General features: G+C 47.2%; 2 protein-coding genes, 1 long non-coding RNA gene and 1 other non-coding gene across 4 annotated transcripts; 2 read left to right on the top strand and 2 right to left on the bottom strand.

Moving 5' to 3' along the window:
* The first annotated feature begins 74 nt into the window (after positions 1 to 74).
* On the top strand, positions 75 to 2,685 carry LOC101062021 (ras-related protein Rab-8B). Its single transcript, XM_003967441.3, has 8 exons — positions 75 to 198; positions 699 to 759; positions 849 to 909; positions 988 to 1,065; positions 1,153 to 1,242; positions 1,331 to 1,396; positions 1,483 to 1,533; positions 1,611 to 2,685. Exons 1-8 carry the CDS (start codon positions 75 to 77, stop codon positions 1,701 to 1,703), a joined length of 624 nt encoding a protein of 207 aa, XP_003967490.1. The 3' UTR covers positions 1,704 to 2,685.
* Positions 2,462 to 18,773, bottom strand: LOC101068071 (transient receptor potential cation channel subfamily M member 1). The gene is given in 26 exon segments (XM_029842075.1): positions 2,462 to 4,073; positions 4,150 to 4,282; positions 4,872 to 5,077; positions 5,158 to 5,302; positions 5,384 to 5,404; positions 5,773 to 5,965; positions 6,042 to 6,293; positions 6,389 to 6,508; positions 6,590 to 6,721; positions 6,803 to 6,861; positions 6,864 to 6,933; positions 7,015 to 7,243; positions 7,320 to 7,623; positions 7,695 to 7,716; positions 7,749 to 7,829; positions 7,916 to 8,086; positions 8,337 to 8,437; positions 8,527 to 8,599; positions 9,916 to 10,081; positions 10,168 to 10,342; positions 10,608 to 10,779; positions 10,858 to 10,982; positions 11,301 to 11,514; positions 11,624 to 11,819; positions 12,235 to 12,311; positions 17,539 to 18,773. Coding segments are annotated over 26 exon segments (4,821 nt in total). The 5' UTR covers positions 17,611 to 18,773; the 3' UTR covers positions 2,462 to 2,761.
* mir204a (microRNA mir-204a) lies at positions 10,436 to 10,527 on the bottom strand. The gene has a single exon (NR_105399.1). It is a non-coding gene; the product is annotated as a microRNA mir-204a (primary transcript).
* LOC115250963 (uncharacterized) lies at positions 13,894 to 16,422 on the top strand. Its single transcript, XR_003889483.1, has 2 exons — positions 13,894 to 14,716; positions 15,290 to 16,422. It is a non-coding gene; the product is annotated as an uncharacterized lncRNA (long non-coding RNA).
* Positions 18,774 to 22,761: the final 3,988 nt, after the last annotated feature.

The following is a 22,761-nucleotide window of genomic DNA, read 5'->3' as shown; positions in this document are numbered from 1 at the left end:
CGCTTTCAGAACGGGGGGGTTCCTGTAAACCACGGATATATATATCGAAAGCGTCGAGTCTGTAGTTTCTTTAAATGGCAAAAACGTACGATTATCTCTTCAAGCTGCTTCTCATCGGAGACAGCGGGGTCGGAAAGACATGTCTGCTGTTCAGATTCAGCGAGGACTCCTTTAATACCACCTTCATTTCCACAATAGGTGAGTAGAGCCCCGTAGCCGCCCTCTAGGATGGCGATGGTATAATGCATGCTCATATATGCCGGGTACAATTATTAATGACACTGCAGCTGTGCCAGTCAATAAAAATGTCTGGTCTTGCCCGTAGAGTTGTATTTCTTAAATATGTTGAGCCGCGGTCATGCGGAGGGGGGGAGTCATTTCCTCAGAGGAAGACAAAGACATTGACAAATTATAGTGATAATCTGTCCTTCATGGCTCGATCGCCAACACTAGGGCAAACCTAAAGTGATCTTAAAAATATCCTTTCGACATTTAGAATTTTAAAAGAAAAAAAAAAGTGGCGCTTTTTAGGGTTAGGGTTAGTGTTTTGTTGTGTTTTATTCTTAATGTAGGGTCGATTTCTGATGGAGCGCTTTTTAAACAGTTGACTGAATTATTGATTGAGTGATTGTGTAAAATACAAAAATCCAATGTCACGTGGCTGTTTCACTATAAAACACCATATCCTCTTTGTGCAGGAATAGATTTCAAAATCAGAACAATAGAGCTGGATGGGAAAAGAGTGAAACTTCAGATATGGTGGGTTCCTATTTGTGTCTGTTTTTACCCTAATCTGATTGAGCCGCGAACGCACCCATGGAGAACTGAATTTGGTCGGCTGTTTGCAGGGATACCGCCGGGCAGGAGAGGTTTCGCACCATCACCACAGCCTACTACAGAGGAGCCATGGTAATTGTGCCTTTCGCCCTTCTCGCGACTGCAACCTTAATTACAGAGTTGTTTTTAAAGTCTACTGTCGCTTCACAGGGTATCATGTTAGTCTACGACACCAGCAACGAGAAATCCTTTGAAAATATAAAGAACTGGATCCGAAATATCGAAGAGGTGAGAGCAGTTGGTGCTGTTTTGCATGAAATGATGTGCGACAGGAAACCGCTGTCAGTGATACTCAGGCCTCTTGATGTCTCGCAGCACGCCTCGTCTGATGTGGAGAAGATGATCTTGGGTAATAAATGTGACATGACTGACAGGAGGCAGGTGTCTAAAGACAGGGGCGAGAAGGTGAGACGGTTCAGCCAGTCAGGAAATGGCCTCAGCCTCATTAAGGTGAAGGTTGTCAGGCTAGCTTTTTACTTCCCCTCTCTTTCAGCTGGCCATCGATTATGGGGTGAAGTTCATGGAAACCAGCGCAAAGTCCGGCCTAAATGTAGAGGAGGTGAGTTGCAATGTTGAAACTTAAAGAAAACGAAACCTAACAGCTGTAAATGATACAGTAACGTTGTATTTTCCCTTTCATTTTAGGCCTTTTATACAATGGCGAGGGACATATTACACAACCTGAGTTCAAAGACTGTGAGTTATGAAGTGAATTTAAAAATACTTTCTCTTTGTTATATGATACATTCTCTCCATGTTCCTGTCTTCCCTAGACTGATTCCGGTGCCGGTGGATCGGGCAAACCAGTAAAGATAACAGAGAAAAAGTCAAAGAAGATTAAATTCTTCAAGTGCTCGCTGGTGTAGGCTGCTCTTCACCGGGGTTTGGAGCCCGGCGTTGACGACGCCCTCCTGGTCGCAGCACTCGTATCCCGGCGGCCTCTCTGCGATGCGTTAATGGGCGGCTAATGCGACCCTGATCTGAAGAGGCCGGAAGTGGACCAATGAGGAGCGAGGCCTGATACTGTGTATTGGTTTTTATTTTGTTTTTTTCAAAAGACTTTGTCGCCAGCACTCCCTCGCCGTTAGCGGCGGTCGCTAACGGGATTTTGTTGGCGCATATATTATTCATAATACCTCTGTTGAATCTGTTCAGTTACACACACTTGTCCCAAAAAAGGGGATAAAAAAAGAATTGTAGCATCATTTTACTAAAACTACCTATCGATATCCAGTATTTACTCCCGTGACTCTTTCACGAAGACAGATTAAGTCTTAGCACTGATTGTATGCGTCCGTGTGCATTTCTATTATGCCAATAGTCTCCTGTTGCACTGAGAGGGAAGAAGGAGTTACAAAAGGGAGACAAAAATATATGTATAAATCTTTTATTCAGTATAATGAAGGCTTTAAAAACATCTATTTGTGTCAAAGTGAAGGAGTGAAGACTTTGGAGGTGTACTTGTTTTGCAGTTGTCAGTATTTGCATGAAAACTAGGGATACAATTACCAAGCACATTTACAGTTTCTTGAAAGGAGCCACGTAGAGATGGTGTTTGAACGCGTCAGTCGTGTGTAGGAAGTCGTGTTTTATGGGCTGTATCTGAGACCCCGGCTAACTGTTGTAGCTTATGTCATATACCAGACTTCAGTTTGGCCTTCAGATCCACCGTGTTCATGAAACTTTTCAGCAAAATTGTAATACAATGATTTCCAAACTGTGTGTTACAGAAGTGAATGTACAAAAAAAAAAAGATTAATTTGATCCAATCCAGCGTGTTGATGTCGGTGATGAACTCCAGTAAATGGGAATCGACACTTTCAGTGCGGTTCTCCTTTTGGTGCTGCAGTTCCTGTTGTGCTTTTTTCTTTTCCTCTTTTTGTTGCCCTCCAGGCACTTCCTGCCCCTGACCCCTCTGCATGATTTATTTCTTCTCCTGTGCGTCAGCTGCATCCTTTTCAGCCGCCGTCACACTTCCAAGGTCCCTCGCCGGCCCCGAACAGGCCCTGATGAGATCTCTCTCACTGCTGCATAGCCTGGGTTCCCTCCTGACCATCGAATACTTTGCCCTCCCCTCTGGTTCTCTACAGCTTTGAGACCTGTGAGAAGCCAGGTTCTTCTCTGCTACAGTCAGATTCTCCGAGGCGTCTGACAGGTTCCTCTTCTCCCTCTGATTTTCCTCCATTGGTTCTGATGGATTGTCGTCAGCTGTACTCTCTGGTTTCAGGATAGGGGGGGCGGTTTTAGTTTGAAACTGCTCAAACTGAGTCCTGACCGTCGACACCTTCGGCATGTGACCCACATGGCTGTGATGCACCTGGTACTCCAGGTTAGCCGGCCACTGATTTGGCGTTTTATTGACCTGCTCCATCACGGCTCTGTAGTCTGCATCATCTGCAGTCTCAGCTGGGCTGTAGATGATGCTGCTCATGGCTCTTTTTTTCGTGATTGGGGACGTCGGATTTTCAGCGCCGATGTGCCTTAAAGACTTGGTCCTCTTTGGAGAAGCGGAGGGTTTACTCGGCATTTCCGGTTCGGCTGCTTCCTCGGGTTCATCGGGTGGGCTGACGATGATGGTGCTCATAGATCTCCTCTTGGTCATCATAGGACAGGGTTGGTCTTCAGCCGGATAGTGTTTCAGGGATTTAGTCCGTTTTGGAGGGTTGGAGGGTTTCAGAAGTTTGTTGGTATCGATTCTGTTCAGCAGCATGGTGCTGCCTTGTCTGATGTTGGCTAGGGTCTCCTGGCTGGAAGCCACAGACGCAGGCTTCTGTTCGCATGGAGATATGAGAATGTCTACGCACGAAGACGGCCGTGATCTTTCCAGACCACCAACCTCCAACGTCTGCCCGCCTTCCCTGTTGAGTGCACAAGTACTGGGCGCTTGCCTCAAGCTCTTCTGTCTCTCCACACCGGCTTTACACACCTCGTCTGCATCCTTCTGCTTTGCTGTGAACTCCTCCATGTCCATGTGGAAGCGGTAAAGACTGTAATCATCAGCACTGTTGATGCTCCCCTGACGGTGCAGGGAGGACGGATCACAAACAGAGGAGTTCCGGGAGTAGGTCCTGGTCAGCTCCAGCCTGTCCACCCCAGCAAGCTTCTCCAGGGCAACAGCCATCCGCCCGTGAATCTCCTCCAGCTGAGCCAGGCGCAGATCCACAGTCTGCAAGGAGGCCTTCATGGTGTTCTCCCTCTCATTTACCTCCTCCAGACGCATGAACATATTCTCAACTCTGCCAAGAGCACCAGAGACACACGTTTATACACCATTTACTAGATTACCCGGGCCTAGATGTCTGAAAGGTCTACCTTTCTGAGGTAACTTTGATCCGTTCATCGCTGGAGGACTGCTGCTCATCCTCTTTTTCCCGGAAATATTCCTCCACACACTGTTCTTCAAACTCATACAGAATTTTCAGCTCTTCTGGATTTAACCGCAGCTCTGGAAGAAGCAAACCGTGATTTCAAGCAGTGTTCCACAATGAGACAAAACCTAAAACCCTTAAAGGCCTCTAGTGACAACATGAATGAAAGCAGGTAGATAGATTCCAGTTTTTAGGCTAAATCTGCTGAAACGTGAATAACTCCCAAAGGTCAACTCTTACCTAGAAAAGAGGTAAATGAGTACTTTTTGTCAAAACTCACCCAAAAGGCTTTTGAATGAACAAGTTGCAACAAGCAGATAATGCTTGTTGCAACTTGTTGAGTATCTACATTGTTATTTTCAGGTCAAGTATGTGTCATCGCTTCACTCCTCGGATGTTGTGGCATTCTTGAATCTATTATGGAGAAGCCCTCATTGTTCTGGGGCCACATTGTGCATCCTTGGATTGCAGCAATCACTTCATTCCAAACTTAAGTAAGATGGTAAAAACAGAAGTTGCGACACACAGTAGCACGCAAGGCTATAATATTTGAGGCAAGCTAATTAGCATGAAGCTGCTATTGAGATTCTCTTGTTATTGTGGGACAGTCGTAAGAAAGATTTGTGTCATGTCTGTGAAGGGGATTGGAGGCTAAAGATGCCTTACTGAGCCCACGGTCCTTCTCGTCCAACTCTCCATCTTGTTTCTTTTTGGCACATCTTCGAAACATCCTGTTGCAGAGGATGTAGAGGTGACTCAGGATGATGAGAGGTGGAGGGAGGATAGGGCGGTCGTGGAACGTCATGATTAGCTGGTATCTCTGGAACTTCCACACCTGGTTGGAGATGGACTTGACCTCGAAGAATGTGTTGCTGTGGGATTTTAAAGCCAAGACCGATGAGACTCTAATAGCTGCTGCAAAAGGGGAGTTTGCATGGATGTAGGGACATACTTGAACACTGCAATAAGCAAGTTGACCAGAAGAATGTTCGCCACGAGAAGATAACAGGCCATGATAGCAGGTGTGAGCCAGGCACCGGGGATACACGGAGGCAGCCTCTTTCCGTCCTCATCATATAAATGTTCACCACACGGCGCTGTGTAGAAATTTAATAACACAACGTTCATTCTGAGATCTGCACTGAGATGAAAATCACGTGCCCTTCGAGAATACTCACGGTTGATTTCCATTGCATAGACTTGGATCAATTCCAGTAAAGCAGAGTAAAAGATGAAGAACACATTAACTACATACTCATCTCAAGGTCAAGCTGGCAGTATATAAAACAGGGGAAGTTGTAGATCATATTCTGCAATTTGGAAAACAATCTTGATTATTTAGGCCTCCTCCATTGTGTTTTGCCTTCGCTCTGAAAAAGGAAATGCTGTCAACAATCTTGAAGGCAGATGATCTTCACCGCAATAAAAAGTTAGCAGCGTGTATCAGAGGCTACCACCAGGGGGAGACAGAGCATCACGGTTCAACGTTAACTCAATAACTGTTGTTGACGTCACAGAATCTATCACAGACTGATCATCTGCCCAGAATCAGGAAACCAAATCTTACTATGAATTCTAGTCTTACGGTCTATCGAGTCTGCAAAAACCTCCCCATAGATCATCCAGTAGGGCATGTAGAAGATGTTCCTGGCCAGGCGCCACGTCGGCTCCTCGTCAGGGTGAAGGATGGCTTGACGAGCCACCCCGAAGCTCATCAGTACCACCAGCATGATGACCACAAAGTACATCATGTCTATCATCTGAGGGCAAAGAACACAGGAAAAATCAATGATATCATGTTAATTTCATCAGAAATGAGTTCTCTAATGGAGTTACCATCTTCCCTATCATCATCACGTAGGGCCCCAGGTATTTGTTCACTCCGAAGATGTCCAGCACGCGGATGTACCAGAATATTATGTCGATGCAGTAGATGACTCTCCCGTATCCCATGTAAGGTTCTTGCTGCAGCCGCAACATCAGGCCAAGAAGAAAAGTGCAAATGGCCGCCAGGTCAGTGATGTTCCAGTATTCCTCCAGCCACACGCTGATCTTCTGTTTCAGCTTCCCCGGCTCCGACATCAGAATCTGGACACCAGGGCCATAAATTACACATTTTTTACAGGTTACGTGATCCAAACTTGGAAAGATCAGCCAATTTTGTTGACACGTGCCTGCCTGACTTTCTCGGTGCCTAATGTCAGGATGTATGAAATGACAATCCACTCTTGCATTGATGGCCAACGTTCCATTTTCACCAGGATGATGTAGTTGTACAACATCAAATATCCCAAATAGGAAATCTGTTAGATGAAAAAACCTTCATCTTAGCACCCTTCACCCACCCCACAAACCACAAGATTTTCCTTAACATGAAGACTTACAGTGTTGAACCAGAATTTGGTGAACGGCGCATCGTAAAACTCAAAGAACCTTTTGCCGATGGGAATTTTACGGACATTGGCGCTGCCCTCCTCTTCATCTCCCCTCCTGGAAGTTGCATCCGGGTTGGGGTCCTACAACAGGTCGAGTATACATTGTAAGTTCTGCTTCATTGGGCAGAAAATGGCACATAAACATCATAGATGAGTGAAAACCTTGCTGGATTTTGTGTCATCTTCCTTTTCCTTTCCCTCCTCTTTCCTCCAGGTGCGTGAAAGGAGGAGTCGTCTCCCAGACGGAAATCCAGCAAAAGAATCAGCGGTGGGAAAATAATTCCCAGAATCACCTGGTTGAGATGATCAGAACATTTATGCAACACTTTTTTTTCAATGCATAAATGGGAAGAAAGACTTTTTTTTAAATCAACCTTGAGGCTTGGATTTTTGCCGATCCTTAAGCGGCCCATCCACATGTCAGTGAGCAACATCTGGCTGCAGGTGTGGGCAATGAAGTCACGCTGTTTAGCTGCAACAGCCAGCTTCAGACAGGTGGAGTTACTCCAGTTTACCAGCTCATACGTTAGGAGCTTCATAGCCACTTGCTCATCGTGCTTGTAGGACTGATCCAGGAGCTCATAGGCCAGCTGCCCGAATTCTCTGTGACGAGAAACCATTCAAATAATCCCTTCTGTGTTCCAGTTAATACATGAGCATTGTTGTTTGGTGTACTGACTTGGAATTGTTCTCCAGGTCTTGGGAGATGTCATCCACCAGTTCACTCTCTGAGCACTCATGGGCCATGGCTTTATACAGTTTACAGGCCACCAGGGCCTTCGCCATGGCTTCTTCTCCACGCTGCCACAGGAACAGCGCCATCTTCTGGCGTTTCATCAGCACCGCCCACAGCATTAGCTCGTGGAAGGGGAACTTGAACCGACAGACCTCGGGGTCATCCACGTCAATTTCCACCTCCTCTTCTTTCTTCTTCTTCGGCTTTTTCTTGCCACAGCATTCAGTGTGTTCGCAGGCCCCAGTTTCTGCAAGAAATGAGGGAAATGGATGAAGAAGGAAGGAAGATTAAAGGCTTATTCTGAATTTTCTGTCCTACTGTGTTGTATAACTCCTCCAGCCTAGGGATGGTGAGAAAGTGGTGAATGTTGACCCCGTTCTCCAGCAGCAGCTTGACAAAGTCCACCCTGTCCAGCACCAGAGCGTCCATCATGGCCTGCTCCAGGGAGTTGACCTGAGTGGAAGAGATGTCACAGCCGTCGTCATATGATCACACCTTCAGCTGAAATCCGAAGGGTCTCTCCCATAAGCCCAGCTCACCCAGCGAATCATCTCCAGTTTCCTCGGGTCCGTTTCCTCCGGAGGCTCAGGCTTCGCCTTCCCCTTCCCCTTCCCCTTCTTTCCCCGAGCACGAGGCGCACTGACAGGACTCTTTGGCTTTTCCTGGGTTTGGACCGAGGAGGTCGCCCTGTTGACAACGGAGCCAGCAGGCTTCACAAGAGGGAAAAGCTAGATGAGCATGGCCTCCATTCCTCCTTGTTTAGAGTTTTCAATGTAGTTAAAATAGATTAAAATAGATTATTTGGTATTTTTTGCTTGTGTAGGAAAGATATTTGCATGTACTGTAGATTTAAAATTGAAGCAGTTTCATGTGACTTTGACAGGAAAACCTTCCCCCATCAAAGCAAACAGACCCAGAAAACCCACACAGGGGAAGTGTTCATGTGCAGCCTTCACTCACAGGTAAATTGTGGCCATAAACAAAGATGTGATTGCGAGCGATATCCACTCTGTTCCAGGCCAGAGCCAAACTGAGCTGGTCCGCTGCCGAAGCATTCGTGCCTGATGCAAAATGGAGGGATAGCGTGAGCTCAGACGGCAGGGGTGGTGGTTGTGCTACGACAAAAACATCCTCACTGTTAGGATTATACCTTTCAACAAGGCTGTGAGAATGGCCATTTCAATATCCTGCTGTCCCTCGGAGCCCATTCGGAAAACTGTGATCTGCATTTAAAATATGGGGAAAAGAAGAAATCATTCCAGACGTGATGAATGAAATGATTTTAAATGGCAAGAATGTTGATGGAGTGAAACATGTGCCCCAAAATACCAATTTACCCAGTCGGATGGCCCGATAGAGCTTTTCTTGTTGCAGGATGGACTATATCAAATCAAATTAAGCTGACGGGGTTTGTCACATGCGCAGCCGTAATAAATGATATTAGAGTGGCGTGAATATACGTCACAGCATCGGCGGATGGACGGGGCGACTGCAGGACCGTCTCCGGACGGCAGCGTTCTGGGCTGTGCAGACGTGTGAGAGGCCTCGTGAATGCTGACCTCTACATTTTGCACAGCAGGCCTGTTATTCTCCCAAATCAGGGCTCTTGTTTGCCTCGCACAGCTGCTCACATGGGATGTACTTAGTTTGAAAGGCTTTTATGGGCGGGCCAGATTGTGACACTGCTTCACCTGGAGGTTAGTCATGGTACTTTAGATTAAGAGCGAATAGTCTTTTGGCCTTTTAGCAGCGTGGTAGCAGCTCAAATGAATCCGCTTCTGTCACACTGTCCTGATGTGGTATCAAACTAAATGGCGCTCTTAAAAATGTCTGAATTGGTATGATCCTCGGGGGGAAATAAGCAGTTTAAGTTGCTTATGCGAGTGTGTTGCGGTATTAGGTGGTCTAATATGTCAGGGATAGTGGCTGCAGATTCAGTGTGGCGGCACTTTATGGTCTGGGGGAAAAAAAGGGGGGGAGGACGTCCTGTGCAGAGAAAATGACCTGTCTGAGGATTAGAGGGAGATGGATCCTCTGCTCCATCTGTGACATCAACAGCAGTGAAGGGATCTGCTAAGCAGGCGGTGGCGTTCGCTGATCTTTCCCACCCGGATGTATGGAGTCTGGAGATTAAGAACCTTGGCTACTGCAAATCACATCACTTATGGCCGCTGAAATCTGCTGGCCCACGTCGCTCTTTGTGCGCCCAGGTCTCCGGCAAACACTCGGTGGTTTAATCTGCACGGCCGCGGTGCCGTTCACACTTAAGTCAAAATCTGAGCGCAGCAGAAACACTCAGCACCGCTTTACGGCTGCTCCTATAGATGGAGGATGACCCCGACCCTCGGGGCGAGCCGCCCCAGATTACTTGAAATGCCAAACATGAGCAGGAAGGAGAAATGACAAGCACATTGTCGGGATTAGGTTTATTCAATATGTTAATGGCAAGGCACGCATGAGTGGAGGGGATGAATGATGATGGAGACCAGATGTTTCACAGCTCAGTAATGTTTATTGATCAGCATTCAGATAGTCACACGCGACATCGTTGGCGGACCTGTTCACTCTTCGCTCTACTCACCAGCTCCCTCTTCTTCATACACTCCATAACCATGAGCAGGATCTGCTGTGACTGACTCTTGCTGTAGTTGAAAGTCTTTTGGATGGTGACTAAAAGCTGCTCTCTGACGTCGTCATTCACCAGGCTAGAGGAGGACAGTTAGCATCATAGCATTTTTAGCGTCCCGGCGCAGCCTCACACAGGAGCAAAAAGTCGTTTTTAAAATCTCACCCTCCGTCCTCCGAAAACTTGTGTGCGAAGGAAATGATGTCAGAAGCACGGCCGCTGCCGTCGCACACCACCACTGGAATGGGAGGCTCGTCTCTCAGACTCTCCAAGGCGATGGAGATCACATTGGGACCTCCCTCCACTATCAGACACACCAGAGGAACCCCCTGACCCAAACCTGGAACACACAGCCAGCATACATCAGCTATTAAAGGATGACCTTTAAACAGTTGGAACCAAACTAAGTGGCAGCAGACGGATGGGAGGGGACGATGTCAGTGGTGACAGCTGAGCATCCCTTTGCTGTCCCTGCCTTATCCGAGCTCCAGGCATAGGATGACAAAGGGAAGCCCACAGGTCACAGAGTTCTCTGCCCAGCATTGGTTCACACTCGCAGAGTACAGAGGCCGGAATAGGTGCAACAGGATGGTCGCCTGACGTACGGGTGTTGATCTTCTGCAGAGAGATGTGCTTCTCCAGGAGCCGGCGGAGCTTGACTTCGGAGCCGTACTTCCCGCAGGTGCCGTTGTCGGTCAGGATGAAGTGTGAGTGGCTGCTGTTGAGCACAGCCAGCTTGCTCAGTGGGTTCGCCATCGACTGATAGGATCTGGTTACCTGGGAACAGAGGAGGTTCACTGAAAAGGTTTCCAGAAGTGAAGAATAGTCTGGGGTGTGACATGCTGGCATCCTCACATCTTTTCCGATGAGGTCCTCTTTGTTTTCCAGGATGCCCCAGGGAGCGATTCCTATTGCGCACACTTTTCCTCGTGACTTGGAGGAGTGGTCCTTTAAGGCGTCTCCGACATGACGGATCACCCCTGGAGGTGTGCATACCAAAATATAGCAGCGTGAAAAATGCGGTCTCCAGACTGCCTAATGGGGCTGCATCATGAGACGCACTGCGGTTGCTGCACGCTAGCCCCACACAGTTGATCACTTGTGATGAATTTGTCCACCAAAGCTGTAATTACAGAGCTTAAACCTGGGACAACGGGTCAGTCAAAGCTCCCCTCAGAAATTGCAGAAAAGGGTCTTACGTAACGGCAGTTTAGAGCCGAATGTCACAAAGTGTTATTTGTTAAGTGAGCATTAAATGAATTATCCCCACCCCTACGCCCCTCCACCAACCCACCCACCTGTGTTGACTCCACCCGTGAAGATCCACGCCCCCGTGGTGACGGCGGCTTTGATCAGGCCCTTGCCGAACACTTGCTTCAGCTTCGGCTGCAGGTCAAAGTTCTGCAGGCCTCCGTGCACGGAGATGAGCAGGGTGGGCAGCTCCAGCTGCCAGTCCTTCACCATCAGGTGCAGCAGGTTGTCGGGTTTGGTGTCATAGGAGACCCGAATGTACTGCCGGAGCAGGGAAACGGTGTTGTCACACAAATTCTACATTTTTTAATAAAATATTGACTTGTCTCATGCTGTTTCTACCCCCAAAAGCTGGGGAGCAGAGTCTCACCATGGCCTTGTTGATGAATCCGCCACCCTGGAACTCGATTACCCCGAAGGCGTCCGTTGGGTAGGTCCTGGTGTGCTTGATTATGCTCCATTTGTCCTTGGGCGTGTCGATCTGCACTAGCTGAATGGTTTCCTCTACTGAGTTGGCACCGGGAGGGATGGCCACGTGCTGCGTTGTCAGTTGACCACAGGCACATCTTGGTGGAGGAGAAAGGAGACATTGAGTGACCGAGTCCCAAACGCAGCCTCCCCTCAGCTAAAGTATACGGAAGGGTTAATGGAAGGCTGTTGTTTAGTCTGCTGGTGGAGGCCGTGTTTTGTTTTTCCTTGAAACACCGGACAGACGCTTTGATGACTGTGACCATTTCTGGGAAATCCATGCCTCAGTGAGCTGCCCTGGCTGGCTGCTCTCAGCCTGTTCAGCCAGCCCAGGATAGTAACTGTGTCCCACAATTATACCCTTCCCCCCATTCCCCCCATCCCAAAAAAAAAGCCTATTCCAATCCTCATAAATGTCTAATCAGCTGCCGACACAATTCGGGAGGTTATTTCACTTACAAAGCAGTCTGTGTGGGTGATAGTGAAAAGGTTGTTTGTTCACACTATTGTTACCTGGTTGGGTCCTTGGTGGGAAATATGTGGATGCATTCTCTCTTCAGAAAGTTCCTCTCGATCCAAACTTTTTGTGCCTGCCAAAAAGGATCAGGAAAAGACAGAAAAAGAAGCGTTAGATCGTGTCCTACTTATGAACTTGTGTCCTCTCTCTTTCATTCTTGGCTGAAAACCGATGCTGGTCAGCGATTAGGTGCGGGCGACGATCGTTCCGAGTCATTTTCAACCAGTTCTGGTAGGAAAAGTCAACAGACCCAAGCACAACAAAAAACCTGACCTGATTTCAAAGGTTGTCTGAGATCCATTGTGGACAGAAAAAGGCTCCATTAGGACAGAAGCAAATAAAATCTTTCCATGAAAGGAATTTGTGAGAATAATGGGAGAAAACAGTGTGTTATACTTGTTTCAGTCAGCAAATAATCCGGTGCAGACAAGCTCATCGACAAGAGAGGGTGGCTAGAGTAAAACCATGAAGCATCATGAGGTTTATGACCACCAACAGCAAGATGAGGCAAATTCCACTGCAGAAATATGTCTCTTGTGACTGCAAAAGTTAAAGTGAATCCTGGCTTTGTGCTCCCTTTATATGCTGTTTAAAGATTCTATTTGCACACATAAAGTCTTTTTACCTCGTTTATCGTCGTTTCCTACATGTGACAGTCCTCCAGTAGATAACGGTTGAGGTTTTTATTCCTAAAATCAGAAGCCACAGTACTCGTTTTTAAGAGCACAGTGTTCTGATTTAAAAGGTAATTGTAAATGTTGCATTTAGGTAAAGGTCAAACAAAATGGCCTCAATAGTTGTTCTGGTTAAAATTGTTCTAAAAGAAGATCGGAGCTGTGTGGCTGTCTGGTCTCAGCGGTGGAACCCCCCCACCCCCTCCTCACCTCAGTTATCAGGCATCAGTGAGCATCTAGAACTAAAAGGTCTCCTTTTCTCTCAACAGTCCCTCATTAAAGCCGTTGAAATCGAGTCGGAGGAAAAGCTCCAAAGGAAGCTAAACTTACAGAAAGCGCTGTTGCCGGACTGCAGGGGTCCTGTTGGTGGATCAGAGAGGAAGCCCACAGCGCTGCTGCCCCTCTGTCAGAGCCCCGTCCTGCTGCTGCTGCTGCTGCTGCTGCTGCACTCCCGGTCGAGTGCTCTCATTGAATCCCACAGGACATGAAACTTCTTCACTTTATGAGGGCTGGTTAATATGATGAGCATGTGAGCAGGGTCTTTGTTCGACCGAGTCTCATGACTCCAGTTCAAGGTAATCCTTTCGGGAGTCCCATGACCCCTTCTTCATGCCCACAGGGTATTTTCATCCTTTGCTTGAACAAGGCACAATAAATCCACTTTGATAACTGGCCCCTAATCTCCCAATTTGTTGAAAACTCCTTTCTTTGTGTTCACTTCACAGTGTGGAAGATCTTAGCTTGTGAGAGGAGCAGTCCAGCTAAACTTAAAACGCCGCCTGCAGCCTGATTCAGAGGAGCCCCCAACTTTTCATGGCAGAATTTCCACCCCTTGGACGACTTTGATTTCAACCCCATTTGCATAATTGAGAGAATTGGACGCAGGCATTCTTCTGGAAGGTGCCTTGTTAAGACTTGACTGGAGCCCGGCTGGGGGCAAGGTCAGTCGATGCTAATTGCGGTTAATCTGTGTTTTCACCCACCATGTTGCTGCCGAGGGAAAGAAAAATAGCAACCCGCTATTTGCATTTCACCAAGTTTTGCATCGCAGAAAGACTCTAAAGCAGAAAAGATCATGTTATCTTTCCAGACATTATCATCATCACCATCGTCGTCATGTTTAATCGCACCTATTTTGACACGTTGAACAGAAAATCCAGTTTAGTGTGGGTTTGAGGTTATTAAGGGCTTTCAGGTGCATGCCTAGATATATGGGGGGAAAGCCTTGGTACCCTCTGGAAGCTGAGACCCCGGCTCACAAGCACAGGACAGCGGGCACCCTTTTAAAACCTTCCTCCTGTGGGATGGAGTGATAAGCATTCCTTTTATGGTTGAAGTGAGCAGGTCGAGCTTGACTATAACGCACAGCGAAGAGGACAAGAGAGGCCCGGGTGGCAGATGACTCAGAGAGGCAGAGAAAAGCCCAGCATCCCCCCGTCCACAGTTCTCTCCCCCACTCTGGCTAAAGAAAACCCGAAGGCCGCTGGTAACAACGTGCGTTTGCAGAGCGGTTCGGCGAGTGTGACGCTGTCGCTTCGGCGCGCTTAAACTCGTTAACAGAAGCGATTAAAACCCAAATCCTGCTTCCACGGCTGCCTCCCAGCACTTAGCAACAAAAACCTTGAAGGGCTTGATGCCGGCCGGTTTAGATTGTGTCACACAAAACAAATTAGCGGGACTTAAATCCAGCCACGGGACAATGGGCCGCATTCATTCCAGCACGCAGCATTTTCGAAGTTTTTGGAACAAAAGGCAACAGTACGGGGAGGAAGTCCTAATTGCTGGATTTCTAATCAGGACAAAGGTAAAAATGATCTTTGCTGTGTAATCTTATTTTGATTAGCTCCTCTGTCGCAACAGCCCTGCTCCGACAACACAGCAGCGTTTTTCCCGGACGCATGTGCAGCCCCATGCGCCGTGCGCCACATATTCGTCCCATTCTGCCATCACATGGCCCAGGTCTGCTGACCCACAGCAGTGTGAGCTGCTCCATCACAGCAGCCATTCAGCCCCAGCAGCCCTATGGAGAATGCAGGCATCTGACACATTTTCTACTCCTAATTGTTGGAAGGTCGCCCTCTCAGACTGAATTGAAGGCGCTTTTATAACACAGCCCATGAGGCACACGTCTTAAACTGATTTAAACATGAATCTGGCACGTATATTTTGCTGAGGTCAGGGATCTGTTATTGTGTAGAGGCTTTGACCAAGCAGAGAACATCACCGTGAAATACAAAGCGGCTTATGTTTGAGGACACAAAAAAGAGTTGTCTATATTCGAATAGCTGTTCATGTTAACATGAACCTTGTTTTTTTTCTTAATCTGAAAATTATTCACTGAAACGTCTTTTAATCAAGGCCTTTAATTACATTTCAGCACCAATAAACCACAGGATTCGGGGGTCCTAATAAAATGAAGCAGGATGAGATGTGGCCAGGGTTGAAGATAAAAGCGACTAATTGCTCGGCCTGGGTTCTGCAGGGCGATGTGGCTCCAGCTTGATGCGTCGTGACAGGAAGAAAACCCAGGTTCACTCCTCAGCTGCAGCGAAATTTTAAAAAAGTACTGCAAACTCATGGTCAGGCCCACGTGGAGCTCATAAAAAGGTGTTTTTTTTACACATTTCGACTTGAGGGGCAGCATTTGTTGAAGGCCCTCTGGACAGGCAGTTGTGAAGCCTTCCCCTCAGCCCTGCTTGTAAATGCATCCATTGTCCTCCTAGGTTTGAAAATCCAGTTATCAGGCTATCACATGAGTCCAACATGTCACTGATTATCCCCAAGAGTTAAGGGAGTCATAAGACATGTTTTAAGGCTGTTTTTTTTCTTGTTTCCCCCTAAAAATGTCTGAAAAAAACAGATATTTATCTACAATATAAATGGAGCAGAATGAGGACCAATCTATAATTTGGTGGTAAAATCGTGTAAAAGCTTTGAACTGACGGGCAGTTAAGAGATCATTTTAGATCCTTCTGATTTTTATCACCAGCGAACAACGACAACATTCAGTTTCCTCACATCGCCGACCTGTTCTGCAGATATTTGCATCTTCTGTTCATTTGTGACCCGCAACGTCGGTTCCCACGAGGCCGTTCTGTGCTGCTCTATTCGCAGCTCTGCAGCAGGGAGCTCTGGAAGCCCAGAGCCGACCGACGCCTGCGCCTCGCGCTCAAGCGGGCCAACAGGTCCCGCTGCTCATCTTCAGCACAGACGTTGCTGAGCAGGACGCGGAACCCCTCAGTTATTCCGTGCGCGCCTGCATCTCACAGCCTCCTGAAATATGTCAGACTGGTTCATCTGGAGTCTATCCCATCCACCCAGCCTTTCTACTGTCCGTGGCACAGGGCCCTTCTTCCTGTGCACGTGAGCTGCGTCTGAGTGACTTCAAATTGAGATCCGGCTCTATCAGGTTACCGATGATTTGGTAAACTTTTGCCAGTTTTAGAGTATTGGACAACGATGCCTGTTGAGCTGGAGAACACGTGAACATATATATTACTGATTGCTAAACACCATGTGAGCTGCAGCACGTTTCCGCTAAACTCCGAGAGGTCCATCTGGAAGAGATGCTCGCTCTGTGTCTTATCTACATGCATGAAAAATAAATCGCCCTTCACACCACGAGACGCTGCAGATGAGTTAATGCACGGTATGTCCAGAATTTAGCTACAATGTGAGCAAATGTAGCAGCATCGTGACCCAAAGCACATGATCATAAACAGGGGGAAGCAAAACAATATGGCTCTTGTCTTGTGTCGGTGTGTCCAGGATTTGAGCTATATATAGCAGCATATAGGATCTAATTGAAAAAGAAGTAGATTTGGGCTGCGTGGGATGGAATTGGTGACTGATTTACAGTGAAACACCTTATATGAAAAGGCTGTGGATTATATTAAGAGTATTAATCGCCCACTCTAATTTAGAGAAGCCCAGCACAATCAGTTTGATTATTGTACACCCAGTACTGGTTTAGCTGCTTGATAAATGGTTTCCGTGTGTGCAAAAGGCACAATGTAACAGTCTGAGTTTATAATATTAAATACTCACTGTATGTGATCTATGATCAGTTAAAGGTTTTTGCCTTTTCCCTCAGAAAAGCCATAGTTGCATGAATCTGCAACACTGACTCTGGGTTCATCTCTGTGTTCTGATTCCACCCGTTTGTTAGAGAGCAGAAACATGCATCTTTCTCTTCAAGGACATGTTGGTCCAAAGTGTGTTAATCACACGAAAGCAGACTTTACAAAGATGTAAAAGTCTTTAATCTGCTGGTCACGGTGGTCCATACTGGCCATTATGGTGGATTAAGCTGTCGTATAGGAGAGAGCAGCTCTTCGAGCCTGCTGAGCTTCTCCACTTAGCGAAGCAACGTGCACTGATGAGCTGCAGCCACGACTGCTCCGTGTCACGGTGGAGAGCCATCCTCCCATGTTCTTGGTCAGGAGGGCACGTACACGTGGTGGAAACGACAGTCTGAACATACTGTAGTTTTAGAACAAGTTGACAACATTTCTGAATAAGTTGTGTTGTTTCTTAAAGTAGAAGCAGCACATTTAATTTAAACGCAACTCTGTAAAAAACTCTACTTTAGAAGCACCTGTTGCATGTGAGGGAACCCGGTCTTACCTTCTGCGAGCCAGATGTGGAACGCTTCAGTGACGAGCGTTTAAAAGCACCGCTGGGACCTTTGGGGTCCATGATGAAGATTCAAGCCGACGGGTGCAGCGTCTTGTCAAGGAGTCCTCAGAGTGATGGGTCCGACTTCAGCTGGAGCATCAACGCTGGAAGCAGCTAGCAGAAACCTCAGACGGAGCCAAGGCATGTCGGCCACATCTGGAACCCTGCTCCATGAAGGTCTCACATCATTTCAGGTATCAGGACTTGTCTCTTCTCTGCAGCTTACTCCCAAATGACAAAACCGAGATCCCAGCCGGGGATATAAACCACTGGATGACACACTTGACACATACACTCTTTTCCTCTACCGGGCATCCCATAATCAGGCTTAATGCAGCCAGCTCTTATGAAGCCTCGCAGTCTAATGGACAGAGATTTAATAAATGGTTATTGAAGGTAAATCTACTTTGACACAACACAACCCCAAAAAAGGCTTAGTGAGACCATGCGAGCTGTGGTGCTAAAGTTAGCCAGCAGAAAGCCAAATGCCCCCCAGGAGGCCCTGTGTGTCTGTGCGGTGACTGTCCCATTAGGTTGGAGGCAGGGAGGCCTGCACAGCCCCCCCTAGTCAATAGAACCCCATGATCCATGCTGGTGGATTTAATCTCCAGCTCCCATTTGTTCCCAAGTTCTGTCTTGCATGATGCAGGTGTGCAGTAGCTCTAAGTATTGTTGATGACTTGACCCATTAGATAGATAGATAGATAGATAGATAGATAGATAGATAGATAGATAGATAGATAGATAGATAGATAGATAGATAGACAGACAGACAGACAGACAGACAGACAGACAGACAGACAGACAGACAGACAGACAGACAGACAGAACCATTTACATGTGCACGAGCTCCCCCTACTGGATAATATTGGTACACGTAACATGTTCGGCAGGAAAACCAGCATTAAGAGTCACTCATCAAGTTGATGTGTCCAAATATGAAAAGGTACCATGATTAAAGCATTTTTGCATTTATGTGATACATGTCAGCACGTAGAAGGCGATACTGTGCAGCGTGTTCAGGACAACATACAGAAGAGGGACGATTCCATGTTGTGGATACACAATGAACTTTTGCTCACAAATTTACAAGACTGTGTTGTGAGGGTCACCTCGGTCTTAAACTGAAATTAGAATTTCAAATGGCATCAGAAGTGCCTGTTTAATCTGCACTAAGACTGCCCCACAGTAGGAAATCAACCCGGTCCTTACCTGTTTAATCAGTGAAACAAGTTGGATGGTTTCAGTTTCCACCTTCAAACAAGAGTGATGTCCAAAAATGAACACTTTACTCTCCGCTTCATGTGTTGCCGCGCTCTGACATTGGATAATGCGTAATTTCTCCTCGTAAGCAGACACAAATGAGCTTTATCTTCTGTCGGTGGCTTTGCATATGGATGGACGAGCACCAGTGGAGGATCAGTGCAGGAGATTATTTGTCTCTGGTAAGAGGAGCAACGCTAAAAGATGGTTGGTAACAAGTGAAACATGAAGTAATGGAGGCTTGAAACAACCGGCTGCTGATGAGGAAAGCATGTGTAATTTGGGTCCATCTGGAATTTGTTTAAAAGTCACCACAGTGATGAATATACCAAAAATACCAAGTTGTCCAGCCTGATTGCCGCAGTGTACAAGATCATAACCTTTTCTAGCTCCTCTTACTCACAGTGACACAGGGGTCAAAGTTCAAAGGTGCTCAATAAACGTTTCCACACACTGTAAGCACCAATGTACGTTTGTCTTGGAGCAAAGAAAAGCTAAAAGGGATCTTGTAAATTGTTTAGTCACCTGTATGACAGACGTTCCACAAAAACAAGCCTCCCTGTTTTAGTCACTAGAGGGCGCTCTGATCTCTCCCATATCAGCACTGGGTCACCGGAGTGGTTTTCACTTGTTTCTGTCAGGTTATCTCAGTTTCTGCCTGTATGCAGTCTGAACTTTGCACTTTGCCTCTCCTGGGAGAATATATCAGTTCTTGCCTGTTGCTGTTATTCTTTTAGATTATTTTAGATGTTTTTGTCAGTCTACATTGATTTTACTTTGCGGGTCCTAATCATGAACTCTATGTTCCTCTTTTTTCAGGTTCTGCTTTTATGCATCAATAAAAATGATCCAGACTAAATAAAAATAACAAATTGCTAAAAACACCATGTGTGACTGCTATAATTGAACTGCACTGGCCTCCACCAACCAAAGACCTGTGTGTGTTTTTGACTCAGCCGCTGTTCCTTCTGGTTGCTAAGGAAATGCGATTACACCCCCACCTGAGACCTCGGTGCTTGAGGTGTGTTGAGTCCCTCAGTACTGCACCAGAGAGCAAGTACAACCCATTTCACACGAACGTGCACGATCATATTTTTGAAAACAAAACAACAGCAGCAGCGGTGCCACACGTGTAGATAAAAGACAAGGATGATGAGTGTGAGAGTGCACGGGCCTGCAGTTAGGAGAAGGAACTGGCCTTTGAGCGGCTCTTGTTGGGGCTTGCCCCCCCATCTGCCCTTGAGACTGTCTTGAACTTTCCACATAAGGAGTGTTTTTGAGGGGGAAGAGTAAAGCTTTATCTGAATGTCATATATGGGACCAGAGGACACTTTAAAAAAAAAACATGAACGTGCAAATTTTGCACTTCAAAACAAGTCTAGAGATAAAAAAGAGCTAAATGTTTTTAAGCAGATAAAGGAGGGGAAACGTAATCAGAGAACAGATCAGAGGTCAAGAGTTTACCTGTACTGATGGTTGAAAACATTGTGTTTAGTCTTCCTGGGGTGCCTCTGGAGCCATACTCCAGGGCCACGTCCTCTTTTCCCTGACATCAGCGCAAAACTGTTTTTGAGGAAGTAAAAGAAGACGACGGCAGGCTGCAATTCTGCCGTTGGTAAACAGCGCCATTTAGGACGCCGCGCAGGTCGGGTTTTATGCACACCCGATCATTTGGTTCTCCCAGTGCATTGTCTCATCAAACACACACCACAAGAGCGACTGTTCCTGGAAACCTGTCCCTGGGGAGGGAAGCTTTCCATGAATATCCTGCCTGCAGCAGCTAAATGGACAAGTGTGCACATTTCTGTTCTGCTCTTCAGAGCGTGCACGCCGGGGTAAGTCATCTCTGGGGGTGACCCGGGCCCGTTTGAAGGTTAAGAGGGAACCTGAGTGCTGCGTAGGGGCTGTAAAACAGCAGCCTTCTTGACCTACAGGAAGTTGCTCCATCCACCGACTTTCACAATGCGTCAGGCGGAACCAGCCAGTGGCTCCTTCCTTTGATCATGGGAGGTTCATGGAGTTCTGCGCCGGCCGTCTGTGGTGTTGGCTTTGCGTGGGTGGGGGTGCCTCATAAGCTTTTTTCCAGGGAGCAGTGAAGCACATCTCTCTCGCCGGAGGAGGGGCGGTGGGGGGGATGGGGGGGTGGGGGGGTGGAGGTGGCGTTGCTGCCCTCAGCTGCGTAAACTTCCAGTATCAACTAATCATCCCAGATCCAAACAACCAGATGTGGGATTCACTCAGAAGCCGTTTCCTTTGACCTCTTTCCTGAGTGTTTGAGGGACTTGCAGACGTGGCTCAGGCAGAAATCCGAGCGGCCCTCCAGCAACACGAGACACGGAGACAGACAAAAAAATAATATGCGCTGATCAAGGCTTTCACACCAGACCGCATGACGCAGGTCTTTTTGTCCCAGCGAAACCACAGTTTAACACACGTAGACGGTATGTCGTCCTTGGACAAGCACATGCAAATTCAGCCGTCCCTGTTCTGCACGTCTGATTGACTCTGCGACAGAACCGACCAAACATGCTCAATATTTCCAGCTCTTTGTCTGGCGTTAACACATGCAAGCTCCTGTAATCCTGGGAGACGCTTCTATGACCAGGTCATACATAAAACATGGTGTTATTGGGGATGAGGAAGACATAAGCCTGGACTATTCTGTTCCAGTATCAACCAGCTGGAACGGCAAAAGCTACAGAGGAGTGATTAGTTTTGATCCATGCATTTGCTTCCAGTTCGGCATAACCTTGAACAACAAACACAACTAGTGCCTCATTCTCGCATTTACCCTGAACTACGACTACATTTATGTGCTGTAATTAAAATAATCCCACAGTGTGACACCAACCACATCAGGCTTGCTCTGAGCACCAGCAGCTGGATGTTGGTGAACTGGTTGCCCACCAGTTCCTTAACTTCCTCAGCTGTCTGCTGTGATAGTGAAAGCGCAAGGCCGCGGGTACAAGCGCTGTCATTTTGCGCGGTGACATCACGCGCCGCCATGTGCGCTGTAGACCAGCCGTGAGCGCCGCTCAAATCCTTGTGAGCTCTGATGCGGTTGGAAAAGGCGCGTTAGCTTACTCGCGCATGTAACTAATCACAGTAATTGATCCAACAACTCGACCATGATGGACATCGACGATGCTAACAGACCAAGCAGAGTCAGTGGAAGATCTCTGCTTCAGAGGGACAGAAACAAAAACATATCTACCCCTCAAATGTCAGGATTAAGTCATGCAGACCCTGTAGCATTGAGCTGTGGGACTACCGGGGACAGGGAACAGCCAGGCTGGTCCTCCCAGTAGAGCACCTTTCCCCCCTGCACTGGCACTACAAATGCACAGCCACCAATCAGGGCATCAAAATGGCCGTTGTCCACCTCCTGAATAATGACAATTATTGGAAATTTGAACACATAAAAACAAACCTCAAGGGAGATGTATGGAAACGCGCAACAGGAGACGCAACCAGCATTATTACAGTGCTAGTCATCTTTAGAACCATGTGATGAGGCTCTGCAGTTGTGACACAACGGAGAAGGAAACGTTTGTGCACACAAGCGCGTGTCTGGAGAGGAGACAACGAGTCTCAGAGGTCTCCTCCCTGGTCGTCGGAGGGGTGCGTTGCAAACCATAAAAGCCCAAGTTGACAAGCACCTGTCTAATCCTGCTGATCGTGGCAACATTGTCATTATCTATGGTCTCCCGCCCGAGACTGTAATTACGAGGGCCGTGGATGATCTGAAACACAGATGGTGGTGGGAGACTAAGCAAACGGCAGCAACATAATTGGTCGTGGCTGTGGGAGCAGACAAATCTTTAAAGACCTGAGCTGACTCAGGCTAAATACTCTAATCACTGAATGTAGCCAGGGCTAACCAGTCTGCAGACGTTTATGGCTTCTTCT

The sequence above is a fragment of the Takifugu rubripes genome, chromosome 9 (genome assembly GCF_901000725.2).
Source record: "Takifugu rubripes chromosome 9, fTakRub1.2, whole genome shotgun sequence".
NCBI lineage: Eukaryota > Metazoa > Chordata > Actinopteri > Tetraodontiformes > Tetraodontidae > Takifugu > Takifugu rubripes.
Note: the sequence above shows the minus strand (reverse complement) of the source record. Positions and strands in the feature narration are given on the sequence as shown.